General features: G+C 41.1%; 1 protein-coding gene across 2 annotated transcripts in view; it reads left to right on the forward strand.

Annotated features, from left to right (window-relative positions):
* The first annotated feature begins 308 nt into the window (after nt 1-308).
* The window catches only part of LOC115146848 (CMP-N-acetylneuraminate-beta-galactosamide-alpha-2,3-sialyltransferase 1-like), a 50,828-nt gene continuing 35,137 nt past the window's right edge, over nt 309-15,999 (forward strand). The window contains exons 1-5 of one of the 2 annotated variants that reach the window (XM_065004928.1): nt 309-428; nt 2,474-2,811; nt 11,464-11,657; nt 12,803-12,985; nt 13,095-13,140. In XM_065004928.1, the coding sequence (XP_064861000.1) occupies nt 2,521-2,811; nt 11,464-11,657; nt 12,803-12,985; nt 13,095-13,140 (714 nt within the window). In that variant the 5' untranslated portion in view covers nt 309-428; nt 2,474-2,520. The remainder of the gene's footprint in view (nt 429-2,473; nt 2,812-11,463; nt 11,658-12,802; nt 12,986-13,094; nt 13,141-15,999) is intronic. The other variant, XM_029688866.2, reaches the window with a different exon arrangement.

Raw genomic sequence — 15,999 nt, forward strand, 5'->3', positions numbered from 1 at the left:
TACCACCCAAAGGACATCCAGCCAACTTGACACAACTGCGGGATACATTGGAATCAACAGGGGCCAGCATCCCTGTGAAACGCTTACGACAACTTGTAGAGTTCATGCCCCAACGAATTGAGGCTGTGTTTGGTATACTCAGTGTACATTTGGTCATTTAATAGTACATAACATAACATACTTTACTGAAAATACACTTAACTTAATACCCAATCATACTTAATATACACAACTTGTTGCTGCTTATGACTCATTCAGGGAAGGGCACTGGAGATAGGTGGCTGCTGTCACATTTATCATCCATTTACTCTTGAACTTGAATGAACTTTCGCTCTAAGCAGTGGTAACTGTTGCTGTCCTTCTGACCACATTTACAACTTGCCAGACTAGGCAGGGTTAGAGATGTGCAACATCTACATTGTCTGCAGGTAAGTGTGTATATAGTTAAAATAACTACTCGTGGAGGATTGTCATTTTTTTGTCTTGTACCTTTTGATTTTCATGTATGTTCTGTGTTTTGTTAACTTAAATGTTTTTCTTGCTGACATCTGTAATGGTGTGTTGTCTTTTCAAACTTCAATAAATGTTATTGTTAACCCTGAGGGGTATACTAAGAATCTAGTTAAGAGTTCAGGTTTTTATTGAATTGGCTAGCTTTAGTTAGCTTCACATTCCAGCTCAAGCTTCATCCATGATATGCAGGAATCAATATATCTCCATATGCATCAGACTCACGTCTTTTGTGGGCATTTTAAAGGTTGTTTCTAGCAAAAGGCATCACGCATTTAATATTGTTATAGAATGCTTTATATTATCTGGATATTTTTTTGTTATCTATTTCAAAATATAAAGTTAACAATAGGTATAGTTTGTGCCATTTTCTTTAACAAAGGGTATGGCATAACCCCACTCAATTTGAGCCCTGTTTTTAACCGAACACACCAAGCCCTTCCCAGGCATGGAGGTATTTAAGGAGTGCATGGTGACAGTATTGGAGTATTTGGCTATACCGATAAAAATCTATGGATGGCATAATTGCGTCTGTCAAACAGGTAGACCTACCTTTTATTTTTTTATAGGAAGAAATAGGCTTCAAAAAAGCCCTCTTGATGTTAGTTAAGTCGAATTAAAATGAAGACAATTGTTGAAATGAATTAATTTCAGCACCATTTGCAGTCCACCTCTGTTACGGATGTCTGCCTTTTTAGTTGACTTTCTCCTGCACTCCCTCTCTCTCCTCATTATTAAGTTAATGAATAAAAATGTGTCTGTCTCATAACATTGTAATGCATTTGGTCTCACAGAAAAAACACAAAGGCTCTTTCTACGTTAGGCTATTTTGATTTATTTTTTACCTTTATTTAACTGGGCAAGTCAGGTCAAATTAAGAACAAATTATTTTCAATGACGGCCTAGGAACTAGTGGGTTAAGGGGCAAAACGACAGATTTGTACCTTGTCAGCTCGGGGATTTGAACTTGCAACCTTTCGGTTACTAGTCCAACACTCTAACCACCAGGCTACCCTGCCGCTATATCATTTATGTTAAATTAATTTGATGGAGCGTTAGTGGATCGCCGAAGCGCTGCGTCTTTCCAACAGCACCCTGGAGAGGCGCGCTGGGCATGGACAAGCTACATATTGTGCGCCCCTGCCTTTGGCAAAGTGGGCCTTGGTTTTCATGGGGCGACATCAGCTCTCACCTAAACAGCACTCATGCCACTGGGTGAGAGAAGTTATCGTTGTTTTTAGGCAGAATCATGTGATATGATGTGTTGTTAGAGCTGCGTCTTTGTGAGTTTAGTTCTATGCGGCTGCCTTCTTTTATTGTGGCATGAACACAACCAGTCGTGATGTTTTAATCTGATTGTCAAACAATCACTTAAAAGGGCTCGTTTACTGGCTACCCGCCTAACGTGTATTATAGTTCATCTTTGGAACGCTAATGTAGTTTATAACGAGGGTTCAATAAGTAAGGCTGGTCTGAGAGTGGGTAGCTCACTTTTAACTTAATTCAGTAAGCACAATAAAAACAACACATTGCTTTCTCTTCTAAGGGCATAATTTAAATGTTGATTCAGAGGGGTTGGTTAAATGCGGAAGACACATTTCAGTTGAATGCATTCAGTTGTGCAACTGACCAGGTATCTCCCTTTCCGTATACAGTGCCTTCGGAAAGTATTCACACCCCTTGACTTTTTCCACATTTTGTTACATTACAGCCTTCTTCTAAAATTGATAAAATAGTCCCCCCCCATCAATCTACACACAATGCCCCATAATGACAAAGCAAAAACAGGTTTTTAGAAATGTTTGCAAATCTATTACAAATAAAAAACAGAAATACCTTATTTACATATGTCAATTTGTTAATTTGCCTTTCATCCTTCAGCTGTTTGATTAAGACTTATAGGTTACATCTATTCTATATAAAAATGTAATTGTCAGTTTATTATTGATCTCTTTACATACAGGTGGTGAGGATTCTGTGACACCCAACAGGTTCCCTGCTATCTGCAAAATGATTATCTTCAGGATTAGAAAAGTCCGTCGTGTCATCGTTCTACTCTGCATCACTACTATCGTTGTGTTTTATACCGGACAGCTGTCCTCCAATTCGCTTGTGGACTTTGTTAAAAATGCCCTTCGGCCTCTGGACAGGATCCTCTCTCCAAAATATTGCGCCTGTCTCAAATGTATGACACAGCCAGACGATGACCTCTGGTTCCAGAAGCGCTTCAACACATCGTTTCAACCCTTTCTGACCAGAAAGTACAAGACACTCTCCAACGATACAAGAATGTGGTGGCAGGTAATAAAAACGTTTTTATCAACGGTTTTTTATTACATCTTATCTTAAAGCAAAAAAAGCGATGCCTGCTGTCACACCCAACACATATTCACATATTTACTCATACATTATACATAGTATATTTCCACACCTACCAAGAAAAAATAGATATAATGCTAATTAAATAAACCATTAAAATAAAATAAAACAAATGAGAAAAATAAAACACTATCTGCCATCTCATTGATGTGACCTTTGCATTGATTATTCTAAACGTTATAACAGTAATTGATGATAATCTGTAAAGAACAACTGATCGACTGGCACAGAAACAGTATCTTCCTATGTAGATTAGCCTATTCATGTTTCCATTGGTCAAGGAGAGTCCCAAACACTCAGTGTTACTACACATTGAAATATCAAAACATGTTTATTGTGTTCTAAAGTTAATGGAATAGTGTGACATTTTGACAATCAAGCCCTTTTTTAAATTTACTAAAGTCAGCTAGCTTTAGCGCACTGACAAAAGTCTACGGGGTCAGCTAGCTGATCAATCAAGCGTATTTATAAAGCCGTTTACACATCAGCTGATGTCACAAAGTGCTGTACAGAAACCCAGCCTAAAACCCCAAACAGCAAGCAATGCAAGTGCAGAAGCACGGTGGCTAGGAAAAACTCCCTAGAAAGGCCAGAACCTAGGAAGAAACCTAGAGAGGAACCAGGCTGAGGGGTGGTCAGTCCTCTTCTGGCTGTGCCGGGTGGAGATTATAACAGAGCATGGCCAAGATGTTCAAATGTTCATAGATGACCAGTAGGGTCAAATAATAATAATCACAGTGGTTGTAGAGGGTGCAACAGGTCAGCACCTCAGGAGTAAATGTCAGTTGGCTTTTCATAGCCGACCAATCAGAGTATCTCTACTGCTCCTGCTGTCTCAGGTCCGGGGCAGGGTAGCACGTCCGGTGAACAGGTCAGGGTTTCATAGCCGCAGGCAGAACAGTTGAAACTGGAGCAGCAGCACGACCAAGTGGAACAGTGGTGGAAAGGGATCACAGTGGTGATTGAATGAGGGTATGGGGCATGAGCTGAGGTGTTCAGAGGCTCTTAAATCAGGGAACAGGAGGGGAGTTAGCTGACGATAACTGACAACTGCAAGCAGACTGGTGGCACCATAGGTCCCAGAGCGGTGGGGCAATTTTTACACCATGGGCCCTGGAGTTATTCCTTATATGTTAACCTAACTAGGAAAACACTGGATCCTCTGCAAGCTCCTTGTAGTTGCCCTTGATGGCAGTGCTTTTCCTCTCGTCATGTCCTCTAAAAGCAAATGATTGCATGCCCAAAAACGCCGTGGTGTTGATAAGCAGCTTGGTAGCGGTTTGAAAACGCAGACCTTCGTCATGATCGATGCAGCTTTTTCCCAGAAACTTGAATCTGATGTGGGCATTTATATGCTCCCTACATTTGTTTTGCAGTTTAGCTGAATGATCGATGTTCTTCAGGTCACTGTATCCACCTTTCGACCAAGGTTCAGACTTTCCAAAAAGCAGGCAAGGCCAGCAATACTGATTGCACTAAGGCTAGCTGATCCAGTAGACTTCCAGTCATTGCGCTAACGCTAGTTATCAATCGCCAGAGGTGTGAACTCGAGTCATATGACTTGGACTCAAGTCTGACTCTAGTCACAAATTTGATGACTTGAGACTAGACTTGATATAAAATTTTAAAAACTTGAGACTCGACTTGGAGCCTCAAGACATGGGACTCGATTTTGACATGAGACTGATGACTTGAAATTATCTGGCCAGGTTTTGGAACATTTTGTCACTCATTTTGTGGCACAGATTCTCTGTGGATTATTTTCCATGCAGCCAGAAATAGTATCAAACTGGTAAAAAAGCAGAAAAAGCCCTCAATCAACACAGGTTGGGTTAGCTAGAACAGTGAGAAGATTTTGGGGGGTGTTGCAAGTGTTTTATTTAACTAGGCAAGTCAGTTAAGAACAAGTCTTATTTACAATTACAACTGCCTTGTTCAGGGGCAGAACAACAGACTTTTACCTTGTCAGCTTGGGGATTTGGTCTAGCAACCTCTCAGTTACTGGCCCAGTGCTTTAACCACTAGGCTACCTGCCGCCCGAGTGTGAAACTGAATGAATGAGAGGTTGTAAGGCTTTTTAAATGATGACCTCATGAAAGCAGCAGAGAACTGGAGTGGTTACCATTTACATATTTAATAGTCTACAAATCATTTACCATTTGTATTTTATATTCATACCTTTGCTTATTTGATCTGGTCACTAACATAGGCCTACAGCATTGCACCAAATTCTTGTTTCAAAAACATCTAATCTTTGCTTCAGAAAAAGTTGCGTGTCTTGACTGTTGACCAATGATCAGTCATCAGCATTGGCATGCAAAGGCGGGCGCACATATCCAGATTAGTGACCAGAAAGAGCTTGTTTATTTTTCTCAGGTTTTCTTGGCAAAAACAGAGTAGCCTACCGACATCCTTAAAACCAAGTCTCAGAAAAATCCAGACATTTTTCCAGCCAAAGAGAGGAGTCACAAAAAGCACAAATAGAGATTAAATTAATCACTAACCTTTTGATGTTCTTCATCAGATGACACTCATAGGACATCATGTTACACAATACATGTATGTTTTGTTCGCTAAAGTGCATATTTATATAAAAAAATCTCATTTTACATTGGCGCATTACGTTCAGTAGTTCTAAAACGTGCATTGATTTTGCAGAGAGCCACATCAAGTTACAGAAATACTCATCATAAATGTTGATGAGAATACAAGTGTTACACATGGAATTAGAGATATACTTCTCCTTAATGCAACCGCTGTGTCAGATTTTTTTTAAACTTGACAAAAAAAGAAAACCATGCAATAATCTGAGTACAGCATTCAGACAACAAAGCAGCCAAAAAGATATTCGCCATATTGGATGGTCAACATTAGTGATAAATAGCATTAGAAATATTCACTTACCTTTGATGATCTTCATCAGAATGCACTACTAGGAATCCCAGTTCCACCATAAATGTTTGGTTTGTTCGATAATGTCCATCAGTTATTTCCAAATATCTTCTTTTGTTAGGGCGTTTGGTAAACAAATCCAAAAGCGCGTTCAGGTCGCACCGAACGTCGGACGAAAAGTTCAAAAAGTTCCGTTACAGCCCGTAGAAACTTGTCAAACTAAGTAAAGAATCAATCTTTAGGATGTTTTTTACATAAATGTTCAATAATGTTCCAACCGGAGAATTCCTATGTCTGTAGAAAAGCAATGGAACGAGAGCTAACTCTCTCATGACCGCGCATCAAAAGCCCAAGGCACTCTGCCAGACCACTGACTCAAACAGCTCCTATGTGCCCATCCTTTATAGTAGAATCCTCAAACAAATTTCTGAAGACGGTTGACATCTAGTGGAAGCCTTAACCAATATCCCACTGTATCTACAATAGGGGCTGAGCCTCAGATTTCCCACTTCCTGGTTGGATTTTTCTCAGGTTTTCACCTGCCATAAGAGTTCTGTTATACTCACAGACATCATTCAAACAGTTTTAGAAACTTCAGAGGGTTTTCTATCCAATACTACTAATAATATGCATATATTAGCATCTGGGACAGAGTAGCAGGCAGTTTACTCTGGACACCTTATTCATCAAAGCTATTCAATACTGCCCCCATGTCACAATTTTACTTTAAAAAATTAAAAAACTTTCCACTAGAAATGTGGAAGGTGGATTGAGACACAGCCAATATCTCTAGTTTAAACTGACAGATGGGGATTTTTTTATATGTTACTTAGATTCATACACAGGTGTGTATCATATCCCCCCCCTGTAGTTCAATTACCAAATCGTCCCTCTAGTGGCTGCATGGGTGGAATGTTATGAATATTTTTCATAATTTCACAATTAATAAACATATATTTTTAACCGCTGAAAATTTGGTCTTGGGTTTTTCTGCCTAGAAGGCCAGCATCCCGGAGTCACCTCATCACTGTTGACGTTGAGACTGGTGTTTTGCGGGTACTATTTAATGAAGCTGCTAGTTGAGGACTTGTGAGGGGTCTGTTTCTAAAACTAAACACACTAATGCACTTGGTGCTCCGGTACCGCTTGCCGTGTTGTAGCAGAGAAAACAGTCTGACTCAGGCCTTCCTCTGACACCGCCGACAGAGATGGCCGCCTCGCTTCGCGTTCCTAGGAAACTATGCAGTTTTTTGTTTTTTTACGTGTTATTTCTTACATTAGTACCCCAGGTCATCTTAGGTTTACATATTCTTTATCCCCTTACACTGTGTATAAGACAGTAGTTTTGGAATTGTTAGTTAGATTACTTGTTGGTTATTACTGCATTGTCGGAACTAGAAGCACAAGCATTTCGCTACACTTGCATTAACATCTGCTAACCATGTGTATGTGACAAATAAAATTTGATTTGATTTGATAGAGATCCTGGATGGCAGGAAGCTTGGCCCCAGTGATGTACTGGGCCAATCTCACTACCCTCTGTAGTGCATTGAGGTCGGAGGTCCGAGCAGTTGCCATACCAGGCAGTGATGCAACCAGATGTTGCAGCTGTAAAACCTTTTAAGGATCTAAGGACCCATGTCAAATATTTTCAGTCTCCTGAAGGGGAATAGGTTTTGTCATGCACTCTTTACAACTGCCTTGGCGTGCTTGGACCATGTTAATTTGTTGGTGATGGGGACAACAAGGAACTTGAAGCTCTCAACCTGCTCCACTACAGCCCCTTCGATGAGAATGGGGGCGTGCTTGGTCTTATTTTTCCTGTAGTCCACAATCATCTTGTTTGTCTTGACCCTATAGGCTGTCTCGTTGTTGTCGGTGATCAGGCCTACCACTGTTGTGTCATCGGCAAACTTAATGATGGTGTTGGCGTCGTGCCTGGCCGTGCAGTCATGAGTGAAGGAGGGGACTGAGCACGCACCCCTGAGGGGCCCCTGTGTTGAGGATCAGCATGGCACCGAGGGCGGCCCGTCAGAAAGTCCAGGATCCAGTTGCAGAGGGAGGTATTTAGTCCCAGGGTCCTTAGCTTATTGATGAGCTTTGAGGGCACTATTGTGTTGAACGCTGAGCTGTAGTCAATGAATATCATTCTCACATAGGTGTCACATTTGTCCAGGTGACAAATGGCAGTGTGGAGTGCAATAGAGATTGCATCATCTGTGGATCTGTTAGGGCGGTATGTAAATTGGAGTGGGTCTTGAGTTTCTGGGATAATGGTGTTGATGAAAGCCATTACCAGCCTTTCAAAGCACTTCATGGCTACAGACTTGAGTGCTACGGGTTGGTAGTCATTTAGGAAAGTTACCTTAGTGTTCTTGGGCACAGGCACTATGGTGGTCTGCTTAAAACATGTTGGTATTACAGACTGGGACAGGGAGAGGTTGAAAATGTCAATGAAGACACTTCCTAGTCCTGGTGATCCGTCTGGCCCTGCGGCCTTGTGTATGTTGACCTGTTTAAAGGCTTACTCACATCTGCTGCGGAGAGTGTGATCACACAGTCTTCTGGAACAGCTGGTGCTCTCATTCATGTTTCAGTGTTATTTGCTTCGAAGCGAACATAGAAGTAGTTTAGCTCATCTGGTAGGCTTGTGTCACTGGGCAGCTCTCAACTGTGCTTCCCATTGTAGTCTGTAATGGTTTGCAAGCCTTGCCACATCCGACGAGTGTCAGAGCCGGTGTAATATGATTTGATCTTAGTCCAGGATTGACGCTTTGCCAGTTTGATGGTTCGTTGGAGGGCATAGCGAGATTTCTTATAAGCTTCCGGGTTAGAGTTCCACTCCTTGAAAGTGGCAGCTCTAGCCTTTAACTCAGTGCGGATGTTGCCTGTAATCCATGGTTTCTGGTCGGGGTACATACGGTCAATGTGGGGACGACGTCATCAATGCACTTATTGATGAAGCCAGTGACTGATGTGGTGTACCAGTGCCATTGGAGCAATCCCGGAACATATTCCAGTCTGTGCTAGCCAAACAGTCCTGTAGCTTAGCATCTGCTTCATCTGACCACTTTTTTATTGATTGGGTCACTGTTGCTTCCTGCTTTAATTTTTGCTTGTAAGCAGGAATCAGGAGGATAGAATTATAGTCAGATTTGCCAAATGGAGGGCGAGGGAGAGCTTTGTATGCGTCTCTGTGTGTGGAGTAAAGGTGTCCAGAGTAGTTATCCCTCTGGTTGCAGAATTTACATGCTGATAAATATTTGGTTAGACAAATTTAATTTTCCCTGCATGAAAGTCCCTTGCCCCTAGGAGCGCCGCCTCTGGGTTAGCGTTTTCCTGTTTGCTTATGGCGGAATACAGTGTGGTCTTAGTGCCAGCTTCAGTCTGTGGTGGTATGTAGACAGCTACGAAAAATACAGATGAAAAGTCTCTACGTAGATAGTGTGGTCTACAGCTTATCATGAAATACTCTACCTCAGGCGAGCAAAATCTTGAGACTTCCTTAGATATTGTGCACCAGCTGTTATCTACAAACATACATAGTCCGCCGCCCCTTGTTTTACCAGACGCCACTCTTCTATCCTGCCGATACAGCGTATAACCAGCCAGCTGTATGTTGATAGTGTCGTCGTTCTGCCACGACTCAGTGAAGCAGATATTAGTTTTGAATGTCCCGTTGGTAGTTTAATCGTCAGCGTAGGTCATCGATTTTATTTTCCAAATATTGCACGTTTGCTAGCAGAATGGAAGGCAGTGGGGGTTTATTCGATTGCCTACGAATTCTCAGGTGGCAGTCCTCTGGTCCCTTTTTCTCTGCCTTTCTCTTCACACAAATGATGGAGATCTGGGCCTGTTCCCGGGAAAGCAGTATGTCATTTACGTCGGGCTCGTCGGACTCATTAAAGGAAAAAAGGATTCTGCCAGTTTGTGGTGAGTAATCGCAGTTCTGATGTCCAAAAGATATTTTCGGTCATGAGAGACGGTAGCAGCAACATTATGTACAAAATAAGTTTAAAAAATAAGTTACAAACAAGGCAAGTAAACGAACAAAAACACAATCAGTTAGGGACACGTAAAACATCAGCCTTCTTCTCCGGCATCCTAGTATGAAGGTAGTGATGTGCCAACAAAAATAAGGGGTTAAATATGTGTAAAAAAAAAACTAAAACATTTCCTGAGCTTTCTTATATCTGCTATATATAGGACAGACACTTCAATATTTTATTTTTTGACTATCTTTTGCCATTTATGAATGCGTTATTCAATGTGCTTCTATAGTAAAGGCCAAATGCAAATATTTTATCAAATAATTTTAACAAATTGAGCATTAAGACAGTAACTGAATCCCTGAGACGGAAAAGTAGAAAAATCAGCTGTTCTGCCCTTGAGCAACTCAATAAATCCTCCAAAACAACTGCTCCCAGGGCTCAATGTGACATGATATCTCAAGTTGATTGACTTCACATAAATTACGTTCAGTTCAAAATGCAGGTGTAAATTGCATTTATTTCCGTATCTTGCGTTTGCATCACCATTTATGACTGTAATGACACTGGTTGAATCAACGTTGTTGAACCAATGTGGAATAGACGTTGAATTTATGTTTGTGCCCAGTGGGAGGCTATATTTGCGTAGCGAGTGTGCATGTGTGCATGCGCGGGGGTCACACACATTTTAAGGATTGCGTGTCAAATCGTTTGAAAACCACTGGGTCAGCGAACAGATTTCAGATTTGATGTTCAGCTATAAGATCGGGTGCAGTGCAAATGTCAAATTGTATGAAGAGAGGTTTGACATCAATAAAAATGCAGTTCCAAAACATTTTGGTGATCGAGGATATGAACCGTTTATTAGCAATGGGGCATTAAGCAACAATGACTAGCATAGGCTCTACTGGTCATTTGGTATGCAAAATGGCTTGAAATGTATCCTTTACTTATGAAACTTGTGTTTGGAATTGGTTGTTAAAATGAATTATTACATAATCAAAATGTGTTGTAGACAAAATAAGGAAAAGGCCTGTCTGGTAGCCTCAATAAATAGACAAAGATTTGTGGTTGAACGAGTCATTGCCTCTGTAGATTTTTTCTACTTGACTTGAGACCTTTGACTCGACTTCGTCCTTAGAATGCACGTCTTGGACATGACTCGAGACTCGACCCGTTCTACAAGGGACTCAACTTGAGATTTGGACCTTGTCACTTGAGACTTACTCGTGACTTGAATAATATTGACTTGGTCCCACCTCTGGCAATCGAGAAACAACCATAAACTTCCATCAAATTGCACACAGAGACATAAAACGACTTGTTCATGTGACTCTGGGGAGGTTTGCCAAAATCTCACACTATCCCTTTAAGAATCTCGAATAGTTTACTGGAGTTATATTTTTGTATACGAGGGAGTTTTATTCAGAATGAACTCTTTTATTTGATGTTTAGGCTGCAATATAAGCATGGTCACTGACAGCTGATTAACGGTTTGCTATAGTAGTCATCAATAACCTCAGTGTAAAGAGCAGGTGGCTCTGGAGTCTTACCTTTTAGTGTGTGGGTTTCCTCAGATGTTATAGTGTGTCATTTGCATTAGGATGCTTTTAGTGTCAGCCTGTCCATTGTTGTGTATTTATTGTGTATTCATTGTTGTTTTATGTATTGTCTGGTGCAATTAAATAACCAGAAATTGCAGAAAGACCGTAACATAGCCAACTTTAGCGAGGTGGTGGAGAAGTTGTTCCAGGTCATCCCTGATGCTGACCTTTACATGGACGCGGGCCCTGAGCGCTGTCGGACCTGTGCTGTGGTGGGGAACTCTGGGAACCTCAAGGGCTCCCACTACGGAGCCCTCATCGACTCCAGTGATGTCATCATAAGGTAAGCCAACTGAGAGGGTGTGGTTGATCGAGGGCACACTTGCCACAAAGCCTGTTTCAGCATGGGCAGTGCAACACAGCCTGTTTTAGCATGAGCAGTGCAACACAGCCTGTTTTAGCATGGGCAGTGCAACGCAGCCTGTTTCAGCATGAGCAGTGCAACACAGCCTGTTTTAGCATGGGCAGTGCAACACAGCCTGTTTTAGCATGGGCAGTGCAACACAGCCTGTTTTAGCATGGGCAGTGCAACACAGCCTGTTTCAGCATGAGCAGTGCAACACAGCCTGTTTTAGCATGGGCAGTGCAACACAGCCTGTTTTAGCATGGACAGTGCAACACAGCCTGTTTTAGCATGAGCAGTGCAACACAGCCTGTTTTAGCATGGGCAGTGCAACACAGCCTGTTTTAGCATGGACAGTGCAACACAGCCTGTTTTAGCATGGGCAGTGCAACACAGCCTGTTTTAGCATGGGCAGTGCAACACAGCCTGTTTTAGCATGGGCAGTGCAACACAGCCTGTTTTAGCATGGGCAGTGCAACACAGCCTGTTTTAGCATGAGCAGTGCAATTGAGGACTTTCACCATTTTGAAGGAGTCAACTGGGCGGGACTTCCTATAGGTTGAGGAAGGATCAAAGAATTCCAAGGAATTAAGGGTTATGTCCCATTTGTCCCTCCTACCTCAAAGTGTGCACTTGTTCACTTGCACATGGTTGTTCAGTGCTTTTAGATTTGTGGGAAGTAGTGAACGAGTGCACACTCCAGGGAGAATGTAGCAAAAATGTGGCATAGCTGCATGTGTCAGTTAATCACTAACATTGGCTTTATACCTGTTTAGACCTCCAGGTGGTATTATATGCACCCTTTCAGTTTGTTTACCAAGTACAATAAGAAGAAATCAAAGATTTGAACATATATATAGCCCTCAATGGCCTTACCCATGGTGTCACAGAAGACAGTATGGCAAAGTTGTGCCTTCATCCAACTTAATGATTTAATGTCCTCTATGTATGCCTGTTTTGGTTTGGTTTGATGTTTTCATTTTTTTTTTTATCTTGGCAGTATAAATGACTATGTGTTTTGAATTAAAGTGTTTTGGAATATGGCAATCATGATGTGGATCCCGGTTATTTACTGTGTTATCCAGAATGAACAAGGCTCGTACCTCTGGCTATGAGCGGGATGTTGGCAGCCGCACCACACATCACATCATATACCCAGAGAGTGCCATAGATCTGGACAACACCACTAGTCTCTTGTTTTTCCCTTTCAAGACTCTGGACCTTCAGTGGCTACCCGGTGCCATTACCACTGGGTCTCACATCACCTTGTGAGTAACCGTTCTCCTTTTGATTAGTCCATCAATCTGTTACACCATGCATTTTTCAAAGATCACATAGAAACTCTGGATAAAATGTAGGTCTTATTTTATTCAACAGCTCATATTTACGTCTTAGACCGAAGATAAAGGCCAACAAAGATTTGGTGAGTCACATTGTTGACCATGTATTATGGTTCTAATACATCTACAGTCAATGATAAATGCATGATATGTTTATATGTTGGATAGTAGGTAATTGAGGATGTTTGTTAGTTAGGTATGGGCTAATCTCGGTTGGATAGTAGGTAATTGAGGATGTTTGTTAGTTAGGTATGGGCTAATCTCGGTTGGATAGTAGGTAATTGAGGATGTTTGTTAGTTAGGTATGGGCTAATCTCGGTTGGATAGTAGGTAATTGAGGATGTTTGTTAGTTAGGTATGGGCTAATCTCGGTTGGATAGTAGGTAATTGAGGATGTCTGTTAGTTAGGTATGGGCTAATCTCGGTTGGATAGTAGGTAATTGAGGATGTTTGTTAGTTAGGTATGGGCTAATCTCGGTTGGATAGTAGGTAATTGAGGATGTTTGTTAGTTAGGTATGGGCTAATCTCGGTTGGATAGTAGGTAATTGAGGATGTTTGTTAGTTAGGTATGGGCTAATCTCGGTTGGATAGTAGGTAATTGAGGATGTTTGTTAGTTAGGTATGGGCTAATCTCGGTTGGATAGTAGGTAATTGGGGATGTTTGTTAGTTATGGGCTAATCTTGGTTGGATAGTAGGTAATTGAGGATGTTTGTTAGTTAGGTATGGGCTAATCTCGGTTGGATAGTAGGTAATTGAGGATGTTTGTTAGTTAGTTATGGGCTAATCTCGGTTGGATAGAAGGTCATTGAGGATGTTTTTTAGTTAGGTATGGGCTAATTTCGGTTGGATAGTAGGTAATTGAGGATGTTTGTTAGTTAGTTATGGGCTAATCTCGGTTGGATAGAAGGTCATTGAGGATGTTTGTTAGTTAGGTATGGGCTAATCTCGGTTGGATAGTAGGTAATTGAGGATGTTTGTTAGTTAGGTATGTGCTAATCTCGGTTGGATAGTAGGTAATTGAGGATGTTTGTTAGTTAGGTATGGGCTAATCTCGGTTGGATAGTAGGTAATTGAGGATGTTTGTTAGTTAGTTATGGGCTAATCTCGGTTGGATAGTAGGTAATTGAGGATGTTTGTTAGTTAGGTATGTGCTAATCTCGGTTGGATAGTAGGTAATTGAGGATGTTTGTTAGTTAGGTATGGGCTAATCTCGGTTGGATAGAAGGTCATTGAGGATGTTTGTTAGTTAGGTATGGGCTAATCTCGGTTGGATAGTAGGTAATTGAGGATGTTTGTTAGTTAGGTATGTGCTAATCTCGGTTGGATAGTAGGTAATTGAGGATGTTTGTTAGTTAGGTATGGGCTAATCTCGGTTGGATAGTAGGTAATTGAGGATGTTTGTTAGTTAGTTATGGGCTAATCTCGGTTGGATAGTAGGTAATTGAGGATGTTTGTTAGTTAGTTATGGGCTAATCTCGGTTGGATAGAAGGTCATTGAGGATGTTTGTTAGTTAGGTATGGGCTAATCTCGGTTGGATAGTAGGTAATTGAGGATGTTTGTTAGTTAGGTATGTGCTAATCTCGGTTGGATAGTAGGTAATTGAGGATGTTTGTTAGTTAGGTATGGGCTAATCTCGGTTGGATAGTAGGTAATTGAGGATGTTTGTTAGTTAGTTATGGGCTAATCTCGGTTGGATAGAAGGTCATTGAGGATGTTTGTTAGTTAGGTATGGGCTAATCTCGGTTGGATAGTAGGTAATTGAGGATGTTTGTTAGTTAGGTATGTGCTAATCTCGGTTGGATAGTAGGTAATTGAGGATGTTTGTTAGTTAGGTATGGGCTAATCTCGGTTGGATAGTAGGTAATTGAGGATGTTTGTTAGTTAGGTATGGGCTAATCTCGGTTGGATAGTAGGTAATTGAGGATGTTTGTTAGTTAGGTATGGGCTAATCTCGGTTGGATAGTAGGTAATTGAGGATGTTTGTTAGTTAGGTATGGGCTAATCTCGGTTGGATAGTAGGTAATTGAGGATGTTTGTTAGTTAGGTATGGGCTAATCTCGGTTGGATAGTAGGTAATTGAGGATGTTTGTTAGTTAGGTATGGGCTAATCTCGGTTGGATAGTAGGTAATTGAGGATGTTTGTTAGTTAGGTATGTGCTAATCTCGGTTGGATAGTAGGTAATTGAGGATGTTTGTTAGTTAGGTATGGGCTAATCTCGGTTGGATAGTAGGTAATTGAGGATGTTTGTTAGTTAGGTATGGGCTAATCACGGTTGGATAGTAGGTAATTGAGGATGTTTGTTAGTTAGGTATGGGCTAATCTCGGTTGGATAGTAGGTAATTGAGGATGTTTGTTAGTTAGGTATGGGCTAATCTCGGTTGGATAGTAGGTAATTGAGGATGTTTGTTAGTTAGGTATGGGCTAATCTCGGTTGGATAGTAGGTAATTGAGGATGTTTGTTAGTTAGGTATGGGCTAATCTCGGTTGGATAGTAGGTAATTGAGGATGTTAGGTATGGGCTAATCTCGGTTGACCCTAAAATCGTGCGTCATTTGGTCAGATGCTCGATAACACATTTGCGAAGTCTCGTAAACGGAAACTCTCAGCCCTTTCTGATAATTTCACTTGTGTTCATCATCCGTGTTTTGCACACACAATGCAATGAAAGAGTGTCAACGTGGAATTGTTCAGAGTATGTTTACATGCACACAATACTACCATTATTGTGAATACTGAGATTAAATATGCGTTATAAAGGTTTTGTATAATTTCAGCCAGTAGTTTTGAATGTAGTGCTCGCTCACGAGGCAAAACAGCTCCCTGAAAATTGTACACAACTTCCTATGATACACTGTATGTTCACTTCTTTTACAATATGTACAATATGTTACCAATTTGTAAGTACTTAAGATCCTGTTCAATCTCTTTAATATAATAG

The sequence above is a fragment of the Oncorhynchus nerka genome, linkage group LG19, assembly GCF_034236695.1.
Source record: "Oncorhynchus nerka isolate Pitt River linkage group LG19, Oner_Uvic_2.0, whole genome shotgun sequence".
NCBI classification, from domain to species: Eukaryota; Metazoa; Chordata; class Actinopteri; order Salmoniformes; family Salmonidae; genus Oncorhynchus; species Oncorhynchus nerka.